This window comes from Melanotaenia boesemani, chromosome 6 (assembly GCF_017639745.1).
Source record: "Melanotaenia boesemani isolate fMelBoe1 chromosome 6, fMelBoe1.pri, whole genome shotgun sequence".
NCBI classification, from domain to species: Eukaryota; Metazoa; Chordata; class Actinopteri; order Atheriniformes; family Melanotaeniidae; genus Melanotaenia; species Melanotaenia boesemani.
In genome coordinates, this window is record NC_055687.1 from 34,019,504 (window position 1) to 34,032,599 (window position 13,096).

General features: G+C 40.0%; 1 protein-coding gene across 1 annotated transcript in view; it reads right to left on the reverse strand.

Annotated features, from left to right (window-relative positions):
- Positions 1–13,096, reverse strand: part of LOC121642416 (dolichyl-diphosphooligosaccharide--protein glycosyltransferase subunit STT3B-like) — a 71,632-nt gene that overhangs the window by 9,198 nt on the left and 49,338 nt on the right. Inside the window, exons 3-9 of the mRNA XM_041989152.1 lie at positions 12,097–12,384; positions 10,443–10,508; positions 8,078–8,177; positions 4,506–4,604; positions 3,992–4,138; positions 2,606–2,654; positions 1,764–1,918 (exon numbers count right to left, since the gene is read on the reverse strand). Of these exons, the coding sequence (XP_041845086.1) occupies positions 1,764–1,918; positions 2,606–2,654; positions 3,992–4,138; positions 4,506–4,604; positions 8,078–8,177; positions 10,443–10,508; positions 12,097–12,384 (904 nt within the window). The remainder of the gene's footprint in view (positions 1–1,763; positions 1,919–2,605; positions 2,655–3,991; positions 4,139–4,505; positions 4,605–8,077; positions 8,178–10,442; positions 10,509–12,096; positions 12,385–13,096) is intronic.

Here is a 13,096-nt window from a genome sequence, read left to right on the forward strand (position 1 = left end):
ATCTAACCCTGAATTGGCCATTCATCCTTCTGTGGAGTTAAAACAACTGCTCGCTCATGGTTTTTAAGTGGACCAGTTTGCTTCTTTGGTCCACACCAGGGTGCGAATGCTTGTTAAGACTACTCCAAACGCACTGCGCTATCCCTGGAAGTGACCAGGGTTTGTTTAAAGTGGACCAAACAGTGCCAGTCTGAATGTTCCCTAATGGCAAACACTCATTCCCATCCTGGAGGCAGCACTCCTACCCCGTTCCATTTGAGACCCAGACTTAGAGGAGCTGACTTTTATCCTGACCATTTCACACTGCTGCAAACCACCCCAGTGTTTGCTGGAGATCCTGGTCTGAGGAAGCCATCCATTAACACCACAAACTGGACTGGTGATAAGAGGCAGCCTCGATGGAGTCCAACAGGAACTATGAAGAAGTTCAGCTTCATGCTGAGGAAGTGGACACAGTTCTTAGGGACCCAACAGCGACTCGGGACACAGTCGTAAGCCTTCTCTAAGTCTACAAAGTACATACAGACTGGATGGTCAAATCCCTGTGACTCCCTGGGCGACTCTGCTGCTCCACTGTTTGATGGCCTGGATGAAAACCACACTGCTCCACTGAAGAGTTAACAGAAGTCAGAGCAGCCTTTTCTGTTTTTTAAATATAAAACAGAAACCAATGAATGAATAAAATCTACAAAAGTCTGGACCTGCATGTACTCCTGTTTCTCTACTGAAATTTATACATCACATCTTCACAGGTCACAGAGAAAAATCTGAATCAGAAAGAGTTGCATGAATCACTTAGTCTGGTTCATTCTGACGCATCAAGGTTTCTTATTAATGGTTTACCAAATATATAAAAATCTTTGATTTGAAAGTACACAGAAGAAAACAAAGAGGCAAAGAGAGAAGCAGAAATGTCCCGTCTTAAATAACTACATTATCTCTTACAAGATGGAGCTTTTCAGATAAATTCAGTTAAAAGTTGAAAAATAAAACCACAAGAAAACTCCTCCTTTTATCCTACACAGAAACCTGCCCCATCTAGGGACGATGACAGCATTTTTACCTTTTTAAAGTCACTACAGACAGAGAAGTAATGAGAGGAACACCCGGGATAAGAGTCTTTCATTTAGAGAATGTGAAGCAGCGTCACACCCTGTTGCATGCTGGGACAGCAGAGCCGTCTCATTAGGAACACCCTCCATCTATCTTCTACTTAGATTTTGTTTCGATTGGCTAAAGTGGTCAAACGCCTCCCAAATTAGACAAAGAAAATTTATTTATTATTAACGTTGATCTTTTATTATAGAAGTATATTATGAAACATGGAGGTGGTATGGCATAAGCGCTGGCTTCTTCCCACTCCCGTTGGAAAAAAGACTTCCTTCTCCTTTCTTTTGTACATTCCTTTTTGTTTTTTTGTTTCGTATTTGTTTTCCGTTTTTATTTGTTTTTTGTTCAAATAAAACTTTCAAAAAACGTAACTGGACTACAAAGAATTGGACTAAATCTTTAGGAGTGCCTTGAAAGGACTTTGTCATGAGTTGGCGCTGCACAAATAAGGCTGAATTGAATTTAATTACATAAAAGTCACATCAAACTAACAAGCATGCCACAGTGTGTTAAGACAAACATGGATGGGAGCAGTTGAAAGCACATAATTCACACACAACACGTTCAGTTACCGTTTGATTCATTTACAGCAGCGCGTCGAAGCAGCTTTCATGACCACTGCCTGAAATAAAGACTAATTATTCCAAACTTACCAAAGACGCGTTCATCATTGATGTTCTTGATGCAGAACCAGAGGCCTGCTGGGAAGGTGCAGACAAGGATGTGCAGGTCAAAGAAGAAGGAGACCCAGGTGGTGGGCTGATGCTCCGACACGGATGCTATGATGGGAATGTGGATCTTAGCGTAGCTGTGGAGGTACAGGGAGCACAGGGAGGAAAAAGAGTAGAAAGAACAGCTCAACATAAAAAATAATCATTTAGTTGTCTCAGTTCTCAGCTCACAACCATTTCTGCTGATAATGAATTTGTAAAACAGAAGATAAAACTGTTACTTTTACTGCACTGCAGTAAAATACAACTTCCTAAAAGAAATGACTTAAGTTTGCATAAGCGCTCCCGTACGTGCACGCATGCACACACACTTACACCAGGAGTTTTTTAGCTGATGCTGCAGCGTAGCAGCTCTTTGTAAGCCCAGGTCAGGGCGAGGAGAGGGGGGGGGATACCTGTTTGGGACTGACTGACTCTGAAGATGATAAACATTTCGGTAAAGCTCCAGTACCGTTTTGAGTTTGAAAGAATTGGAAGAAAAAAAAATGAAAAAGGAACAGGGACTAATAAAATGAACTCTTTTGTAAAGACGGGTCATGACTTATGAGGGGAAAGGAATATAAAAAAAAACCGCACCCCTTGATCTTTTATTAAACTTGTTCCAGATGAATTTAAGCTGAATAAATGAAAACTTATCAAGTCAGCAATCAGACTTGGTGAGATTCATCATGGATGAAAGCATCTCCCGCACAGACGTGAACCCCATCAATAATGAGAACGAGGTCACATGATTTCAGTCCATGAAATCACTTCAGAGAACTTACCCTGTATCCCAGAGGGAGTAGAAGCGCCCGCTCCATGGAGCGATGTACCCTAAAAACACACAAAAACATAAAACCTTACTTTAATATCCTCACCAGCTCAGTGAAAGGAAACGACGTGAACACAGCTCGGACCGCTGCTGATCAGTGCTCTCTGTCATGCGTCAGTGCTACGAGTAATTGGTTTGCAATATCTGTCCTGCATGTATCGATCGTGTAATTACTCTGATATGCATGGTGCAATGATTAATGAGAACACTGGAGCTAATCACCGCTGTTAGTGAGCCAGCTGGAAGAACTTCAGATGATAGATGAGAAGTTCAGTTAAAAGACTGGAGCTAAATCACAACCAACTATTTTATCTCATGTAGCATCACAACAGCATTACATGAGGGCTTCTCACCCAGAGCACAAAAAGGTTCCTTCTAATATGAAGACTAATAATCAAAATGTCCCTGTACCCTCTGAGGAGGATAGCTGAGGGCATCTATTACTACTGGAGTGAGGGTCGATGGGGATTAACTCAATAGATTTAAAAGGCTTTGTCTGGACTCTACGTCCCGCCTAAATCTTTCTTCATTCTCATTATATGTACTATTATTTAATGACGCTGCATCATCTTAAGTTATTACACTGGCTTTTGAGTGTATTAGGAAAATATTTAGTTGACATTCAGCCTTGTATCGAATGTCTCTGCAGTAGACGCGGCTTTTCATTGGCTCTAGTTTGATGTGGTATTAATGGGAACACAACACCCGGGTGCATAATTCATTAAGCCCGTTTACATGCACATCACAAATCTGACCATAATCTGATTTCTAGAGTTCAGATTATTCAAGTGATCATGTATACAGCCTAACCCTTTATCACATAAAGACAGTTATCTGATTATGAGAAATCAGATTAACACACAGATAGGTGTTTCTTGTTTCTGCAACACAGTCACAAAAGGAAAACATGATGACAACATCAGGGAGTCGGAGTATAAATAAAGCAGAACATTAATGTGTTTGTTTTGCAGCTTATTAGCTTCCATGTTAGCAACCATCGCTAAGACCGTAGGCGCCGCCATATTCTACAGCAGGGGTGTCAAACTCCGGTCCTTGAGGGCCGGTATCCTGCAGGTTTTCATTGTTTCCCTGATTTAACATTAAAATAAAAAATCAAATGGATCCAACAGCTTTTTGTCAACTTCTTCACAATAACCCATTAATTTCAGTCAGGTGCCGTCGTGTATCAAATGATAAATGATTCCATTCCAACATTCCTGATTTGACCTCCGACTTGAGCTGTGGATTATCATCATGTTCACCTTGTCATCAAAAGACAAAAATATGATTAAAAACACCAGTTCTTTTTTTTTTTTTGCTTTCTTTGTAAGACACCAACCTGTGTATGTGAGATAGATGACGGAGAGAAAAACCACTCCGGCAGCCAGAGAGACTCCCAGGAAAAATAGAGTCTGAAACTCCTGCCTGGTCAGTCGGTCCTTCAGATACTGCAGGAAGGCGTAGACCTGAATCAGCACGAACACGCCTACAAAAGAAAGATCGGGGTTAATCTCTGAACGGCAGACAGACGCTTCATGTAGACCAGGGATCCCCCACTCTGGTCCTCAAGACCCACAAACCTGCTGACTTTTGATGTTTCCCTGCTGCAAAACACCTGACTCAAATTAATGCTCAATAGCAGAACTTGTGCAGAGCTTGTTAGAGATCCATTTAATTTGATTAGTAGTTGCAGCAGGTAAACATCTTACACCTGCAGGATGGTGGGCTTTGAGGACCTGGGCTGCAGAACGCTGATGAAGGCGATCGCCGTTTAGAATGCAAAGAATTAAAAACAATTATAGTTACTTGCTGTATATCGTATACATATACCGTATGTGTGATTGGTTACTGACCTGCTGCTGCCATGTGTTCACTGGTTCTGATTGGCTGAAAGCCCACAAAGGGGATCTGCATGGACAGGATCAGGCCAACGATGTAGAAAGTGCTGTAGGCTGCAGGGAGAAACAAAACAAAAAAATCAAGCTACCAGGTAAAGACACATGGAACATTAGCTAGTACTGATGCATTCAGATGAACCTGAAATACCTCTTTAAATGTGGCTGGACGATAAATCCATTTTGTCTTTCAGTTCGAATTTGCCGTTAATGACAATGTTCTTTATGAAAATCTGGATTTTTTTCCCCCCTCACTTTCAATATGCACCACAAATGCTCTCCTTGGGCTTCCACAGTTGGAGAACGCTCGACTCCAGATAAGCAAACGCAGCAGCTATCAAGGAAGAGCTGATACCTAAACATGTCAGCAGTTATGAGGAGCTGGTTCCATTTGCTGCATCCTCACACTTGGAACAACTTATAACACGTTGCAGAAATAATTTTAGGACTTTTTATATCAAAGATGGAAGAACAACCGATTTATTTCATCACCTCAGTAGACATGTCGCCGAGTAGGAGAAATGACTGAAGTTAACTGAGCCGACACATCTGAAATTCTCTCAGTTGTCTGAATGTATCGTTTATTGACTAAATCATAAACTTTCACATCCAAATCATCAAGATATTCATGTTTAGTTCCACAGAATAAAGTACTCCTACTTCATTTCTGGTTAAATTGGTGTAAACTGGGCCTGTTATCCAGAGTTCATACATACAGAGGATCCTCTAAACTCTACATACTCTAAATTCAGTAGAATGCTTTTAATATGTTTGTGTTTAGTTTTTAATATTTTTAATGTTTAAAAAATAAAGAGATAAAGATAAATATTCCATGTTTGTTTCAGTTCCGGAGCTGGCAAAGGATATGAGAGTGCATGTGGTCCTGGACCGGATTTACATCCAAAACATGGAAATACGTCAGGAGTGGGATCAGACATTTTGAATTCCTCAGCTTTCTGCTCATATGCTCGAACTGAAGGGTGTCAATGTAAACCTGCAGCATTTCAAAAACACTGCTAGCAATAACCGCTGTACCACAAAAAGAAACGCTATACCTACATTTTTTATTTTCTTTAGCACTAATGATCATACACAAATCTGCTTCCACATTAGATTGAGACAGACTTACTGTTTGGAAGTTTAACACATAATGCCAAGTGTTGACATAGATAAACAGCCAGCCGAACTCCTTTTCATGAGCCGGGATAGCGAGCGTACTTGCTCTTTTATTCACTTTACACACATGAAGTGGGCCACGGTGGCTGTATTGAACTGGAGTGAAAAGCTTTCTGAAGGATTAACAAGAAGTATGGTGTTTGATTCATCAGAGGAAACACAGGTGCAACCATGATCTCTATTCACAGCTTGGACTTCCTGTTTCCTAATAGATGTCAAAATAAAAGTTCCACTGCTCTAACTTCCTACTTCCTGTTTTCTCATGTTACAAAATAAAAGCCTCACAATTTCTTTTAGCAAATAATCAGACAAAATAACTTTCAGTGTAAAACTTTGTTACATTAACATACAAAATACAGTCGGGGCAGAACACAGAACATTCGTAATACCTAGATGGTCTAAGAAAATGACATTTTATGACAAAAGGTTTCTAGTTCATATGCATGCCGTCTCAGAGAGCAGTGTATAGACTTTTGCAGATAATAATGTGGATCATCAAATCTGATCTGTGTTGAATCTGAACTGATTTTGATTGATTTAATTGAATATAGAGGCAAGAATATGAATTTGGCAGAAGGGACAGAGTGACGAATTGTAATGAAGTGAAATGTAGATAAATTAGGATTCTGATAGATTAGATTAGATTAGATTAGATTAAACTTTATTGATCCCACGGACGGGGAAATTCACTTATTACAGCAGCAAAGCAGAAAAAGTGAAAAAAGAAAGAATAAATATACAGCTCCTACTAGCAGAATATACAAAGTATACACACACATAAAAGACACATTTCTCATCAAGTGAAATCTAATACTTAATCTCAGCTACTGGCAGCCATTCAGGACACTTCTGTAACTGATAAAGTCTGCAGATGCTGTGGGGTACCCGCTCCTGACACTAAACAATGCCATGGCCTGGAGAGGTGGCCATGCTAATGCTGCATTAGAAAGCTGAGGAACCAAAGACGAACTCTGCTCTGATATAGAAAACATGCTGCTGATGTTGACATTTCATATGGTTTTCATTACAATATCTCTGCTTTATAAGACAGGGATGATGGAAGGAGAGATGGTTGCAGTGAGTAACAACAGCTTACAAAGTGCACCACATATAACAGTCCAGTGTATCAGAGGACACCACCCAACTCAGCCGCTGCATTACCGCAGGCAGACGGCCTTCAGAGACGGTCACAAGAGGTGAGAAGAAAGTACAAAGTGGGGAGGAAGGTGAAAGAGGGAAGGGGTGGACCAGGGAAGGAAGATTAAATGTTTAATTATTAATTTAAGGATGGAGAAACAACCACTCACAGTGTCTCCTTACAACATAACGTGCAGCAGTTTTTCATGTATATATACACACACGTCATCGGCGTATGAACACGACGGACTTAATGACTTATTAGAGGATTGTATTAAATATTCTGTTTGATTCAACCCTCCATACTGAGCTGCACAGGGTGACAGTGGAGAGGAAAAACTCAACTTTTAACAGGGAGGAAAAATCTCCAGCCCAACCAGAACCAGGAAGGACGGCCTTCTGTCTGGACAGGTTAAAAAGTTTGAAGTCTGAGCTTGAAGATAGAGAGGGTGTCTTGTTCCTGAAGCCAAACTGGGAGCTGGTTCCTCAGAGAGAGGTCGGATAACTGAAGGTTCTGTCTCCCATTATACTTTTAGATCCTCTAGGAACTGCAAGTAAGCTCTGTTTTCTGATGAGAAGATCTTTAAGAGGCTTTATATGTGAGGGGAATCATTTTAAATTCTTTTCTGGATTTAACGGGAAGCCAATGAAGATAAAACCGGTAGAAATATGATCTCCGCTGCTCGTCCTCATCAGAACCCTCACAGAATTTTCAGGGTATTTTTGGAACAGAACAATATCCAATAATTAAAGTAATCCAATCTTGAGGGAACAAAATCATGAACTAGTTTTTCTGCATCACTCTAAGACAGGATGGGCCTCAATTTGAAAATATCATGTAGGTGAAAAAAGGTGGTCCTAGAAATCTGTTTAGTATGCGAGTCAAAGGACAAGTCCTGGTCCTAAACACCTCAAGTTTCTTCACTCTAGTACTGGAAACCAAGTCATTGCATTCCAGAGTAATTACCTAGCTAGAGAGACCCTTTCTGTGGTCTTCCGGTCCAAAGACAATTTCAGAAAATTCATGTTTTTAAAACATCTTTGTAATCTGACCACCTGACTGGTTTCATCATACTTCATAGATATAGCTGGATATCATCTGTGTAGCAGTGAAAATTTAATCCCAGTAGCATGCTCAAGCCTCTGAAACAGAATATTCTGATCAATGTTATCAAACGTAGCGCTAAGATCCAAGTTATGCTAGTGTTGTGTCTTACCTATGTAGACTCTCTTACTGAAGCGCTGCATGAGCAGCAGGACAAACACGTGAAGAGGGATGAGGTTGATGATGAACACGTAACCGCCCCAAGCCGACACCTGTCAAACACAAAGAAATCAAATCATTTAAAGCTTTGACAGAACGTTCATTAATGGAGAATTTTTCAAATCAACAGACCTGTGCATGTTCAGTTTTTTGTTTTCTGTCATGGTAGGATTGTGACCCTTGTCAAGTCATTTCAATGCTTCCCACTGCAGCCAATAATCAGTATTACAAACAGTGCACATGTCTCCGTGGGCTGGGAGCTGAAGGGTGGCTGTTTTCTCTCTTATTCACAACACACATGCTTTCATAATGAGATAGATTCCAATAAGTGGGATGCAAGGCTATACAGCCTACCTGAGAGCTGTAAAATCATTATGAGCTGCTGCTTTACACTTTCAGATTTTTTTGGGCTCCAACAATCCCAAAGGCACACACACACACACACACACACACACACACACACACACAAACACACACAACTACACAGTGGCAATATCGCTTAAGACTAAACTGTACCACCTCTTATTACATTATCCCTGAACTTATCAATCATTAAATGTAATTTATGTCAGAAGTGCTGAGAAAAAAACAGAAAAATAGGATCTTCCACTCTTTGCTGGTCATGTTAAACCTGAAACCATAGATCGGCTCTGTTTTACTCAAATTTCATGTTGTAGTTTCCAAAATTATATTTTATCTTAAGTTTAGTCCAGTTTTTAAGGAATAAAAATATTTAGAAGTATAAATACACATGCAGCCTTACAGAGGGGTGCGCTGCCTTCTGTTGCACATGCACAAAGGTCTACATTTCTTCAAAACAGCAGATGCACACAAGCATGCATCTATTTTTTAGCCCTGCATTAATCAGTCGTATGGTTTCCATCTTTTGTGAGTCTAGCTGCCTTACTGATGGCAAAAGCAAAAGATCTTTGCTTTTTTTTTTTGGACAATGTTTGAGTTTGATAGCGGTCACTGCTCAGTCACATGGGTCCCGGTAACATTTGAGTTTCAGAAGCGTTTGACAACTAATCAGGTTAACTGGCAACAATTCAGTAACATGACTGGGTGTAAAAGGAGCATTTCAGAGAAGCAGAGCCTCTCTTATGTAAAGATGGACAGAGGTTCATCAATCTGAGACAAACTGTCTAAAAACTGTGGAACAATTTTATGAAAAATGTTACTACAACCTAAATTTGAGCAAACTTGGAAAATACCGTCTACAATGTATAATATCATCAAAAGATTCAGGGAATCACAAGGAATCTCTGTACACATGGGATAAGGTGGAAGGTCATAACAGGATGCTGGTTGTCTTGCATGGACCATGGACATAGAAACACTTCCAGAAACCCCTGTCTATGAACCCATTTCACCCTGAAATCCACAAATTTACAGACAGTTGTTAGAAGAAGAGGGGATGCTACACGATGCTAAACATCACCCTGGAACCACTTTTTACAGACGTGCCATCAGATACACTATCAGCTCATATTTTCCACGCAACGGTAAAATGTCTCAGTTTCAGCATTTTACACATCATCTGAACTTTTTTAAGTTGTGGTTGTGCAGCACTTGCATTAGTGCACTTTGCAGAAATTATGCTGTAAATAAGAATGTTAACTTTTACTCTCCAGTTCCCCTGTAGTTTTTAAAACACAGAACAGAAATAACACAAAATATTATAAAATGTAATAAAATTATATAAAGTTTATGCACCACTTTGAGCATATCCACCGTTAGCCTAAAACAAACCTTCTACTGCTCATTTATTTTTCCATCACAAGGTGTAGATGTTATTTCCTGGCAACTCCTGTTATATAAGGGGCTTCATCGCTTCTCTCTGACAGTGTTATCACCTATATGGAACCACAATAGCAACAATAGCAATAATAATAATAAAAAAGTCAAACTCCCAGTAAAGTTGCAAACAAATTCATTAAGTTGGCAAAACTACTTTACTGCTCACTAGCTGAGCTGACGTCATTTCAATTCAAAGCACAGGTGAAACTCAGAAATTTGAATATTGCGCAAAATTTAATTTATTGCAGTAATTCCACTTAAAATGGGAAACTAATATTTTATATAGACTCATTACATGCACAGTGAGATATTTCATGCATTCATTTGTTATCATTTTGATGATTATGGCTTACAGCTTATGAAAACTAAAAAACCTAAATCTCGGAAAATAAAACATTACATGAAATCAATGAAAAAAAAGGATATTGAATAAAGAAATCCTGACCATGTGACGAGTCATGCATATGAACTCAGTACAAATCACACACAATCACATCTGTGTGTGTGTCTGTTCTCACCATGTAGAAATAGGACAAGCAGCATCCGATGGTCCAGAAGATGGATCCCGTCTTCACTGATTTCACCTGCAATTTACACGTTACAGCATTAACCACACACACCCACACAGATCCAAAGTTCCATTAAGCTGAGCCGTTTTGTGTAATGGTTTTTCCTTCAGGACTGTGTTTTATCGCTGCATGCCCAAAGCCACTATGTGAATTATTCATCATGTTTCACCCTTTTAATGACAAAGCAGAACAGCATGTCCTACACATTTTCCCCTTCTAAGCTCAGAGCACTGCAGCTCCTAACGAGGGCATAAAAAGGCTAACGAGGCCTGACTTCACAATTGTCCAGGCAGGAGCAACTGCAGCTGGTAGCAGTGATGGAGGAGATGAGGAAAAGGTACACAAAGTTAATAGGAGTACTGGGGTCTGCTTTATAAAGCACTGCCCAATACTGCACCCAACAAAGGAGATTTTTATCCCCCTAGCCACTAAATGGTCTGTAGCCAAGTTTGCTAGCTATCATGTCCAGTTAGCTAACTTTGTTAGAAAGGTAGCTTTATAAGAAAGTTAGATATGTAGACATGATTATTTACTGCTTTTTCATGGTCTGTAGAACTGTACAGTAGATAGAGAAGGGCCTTAAAATGAGTTGGTGGGTGCACAATCTGACCTAGGGAGCTGGCTGACTACCTAATTAGCTAGATAGCTATGGACACACAAATTAAATGTCAAGACTGAATGTGAGATGTCAAATATTTTCAAATATTTTTGTTTGCCCCCCTTGTTTCTTCAAATATTGCCAAGGAAACAGGGCTCCAGGCTTCAAGCACACAATCGTGGTTCATCCCTTGAGTTAGGTTTCTTTACACCCGAATGAATCACAGGCGAGTGTTAAACAAAAAAAAAGATTTTATATATATATATATATATATATATATATATAAATTAGTGGGGAAAAAAGGAAGATACAGTAAAAAAAAAAATCTTTGAAAGAGTTAAAAAAAATAAATATTTTAAGCCTTTTTCAGAACACCAAAGAGAATGCTAAACTTAGAAATCCTCGGCAATATCACTGTGACTTCACATCTGCCCAGGGAGTTGTGCATAACATGAAGTGGTCATCAATCTAGCTCAGTGTAGACCAGAACGTGTGATGAACACTGACTCTGTCTTGAAAATCTTCTCACAAACAATTTTATTGTTGGAAAGAAGTCTCATGTTTGTGTTGTTCTGGTTGTTCCAACATGAAACTGACAGAGGTTACTTCTAGGTTCCACATTAAGCCAAACAACAGAGAGGGAGAGCGAGCCAAAAAGATTAAGAAAAGTGGATTTCAAACATTTAGTAGAGATTAAAACAAGCTAGTTGTGATCCTCTCATTAAAAGGTTTGCAAATCAATGTGCTTTTTATACTAAAAGTCACGGGAAGATAAAGCGTGGTTGCCTTCTTGTTTTTTAAGATTCTGAATTCTAAGAAACAAGTAAGTTGAGCTAGCTATAAGGTTTCTGTTTTATTCTCCAGGATGTCCTTGAAATCTTTATGACTCAGACACTGACCGTTTCCACCTAACAAAGAGCAGCTGGTTGTTGCAGAAATGAGAATAAATTTAAAACAGGTGTATAACACAAAGATAAAACTGTGGAAATACTGTTAAAAATATACCCAGAGGTAGTAGGTGAACTGCAGGGCAAAGATAGCGATCCCCTCATTGTCAAAAGAGCCAGCAACAGAGCGGGAGATGTAGCCCGGGACAATGGCGATGAAGCAGGCTGCCAGCAGCCCTGCGCCCTGATTCCACAGCTCTCTTGTGAGCAGAAAGGTGGAGATGGAGGTCAGACCACTGAACACTGGCGCCAGGAACACACACACATCCCGGATGTGGACGGTAACATGCAGCAGGTTCAGCACATAGTGGATGAGGCCCGCGGTCACCATTAGGCCAGGGTACACCTGTTAGAGAAGAAGTGAAGGAGAGAAATTAAGCTTTTTTGTGTAAAGCTGAATTTGCTAAAAGAGGCTATTTCCTCTCAGGTTTGTGTAATATGAGTAACAATGCAGACAACCTAAAAAACAACTTGGTAAGCCAAAATTCTGTTTTACAAATATTTCCACTCTGATGGCTGAAACACACTCTGGAGATGAGATTACACCACAACACATACAGAAAGATATACAGAGAAGAGCAGCTCACAGAGTTGTAGAGTAATGATTTCATGAAAATTACCCTCCACCTGTCAACACGTCTATACTTCAGCTTCTATAAAGGCATATGAGTAAATCCTGTTACCTCCCAGTTTCTTCTAGAATGTGTTTTTACAGAACACATCCATGTCTAATACTGGTTACTGAAAGAAGCATGCTTAAAAGGCTCATTTAAATGTGGGAGTACACAGTTAGACAAGACAATGAAACTATTTTCTATTGTCAATATTGACAACTTATTGGTCTAGTACAGCATTTCCCAATTCGTCCTAAAGGACCTCCTCCCCTGAGCTGCCACCTTATCGTGGTGGAGGAGTTTGTGCGTCCTGGCGATCCTAGCGGCTATGTTGTCGGGGGCTTCATGCCGCTGGTAGGGTCACCCATGGCAAACAGTTGTCTAGGGGAGGGATCAGGTGAAGTGCAGCTCAAATCACCCCAATGATGATGACAAAGCAATGAC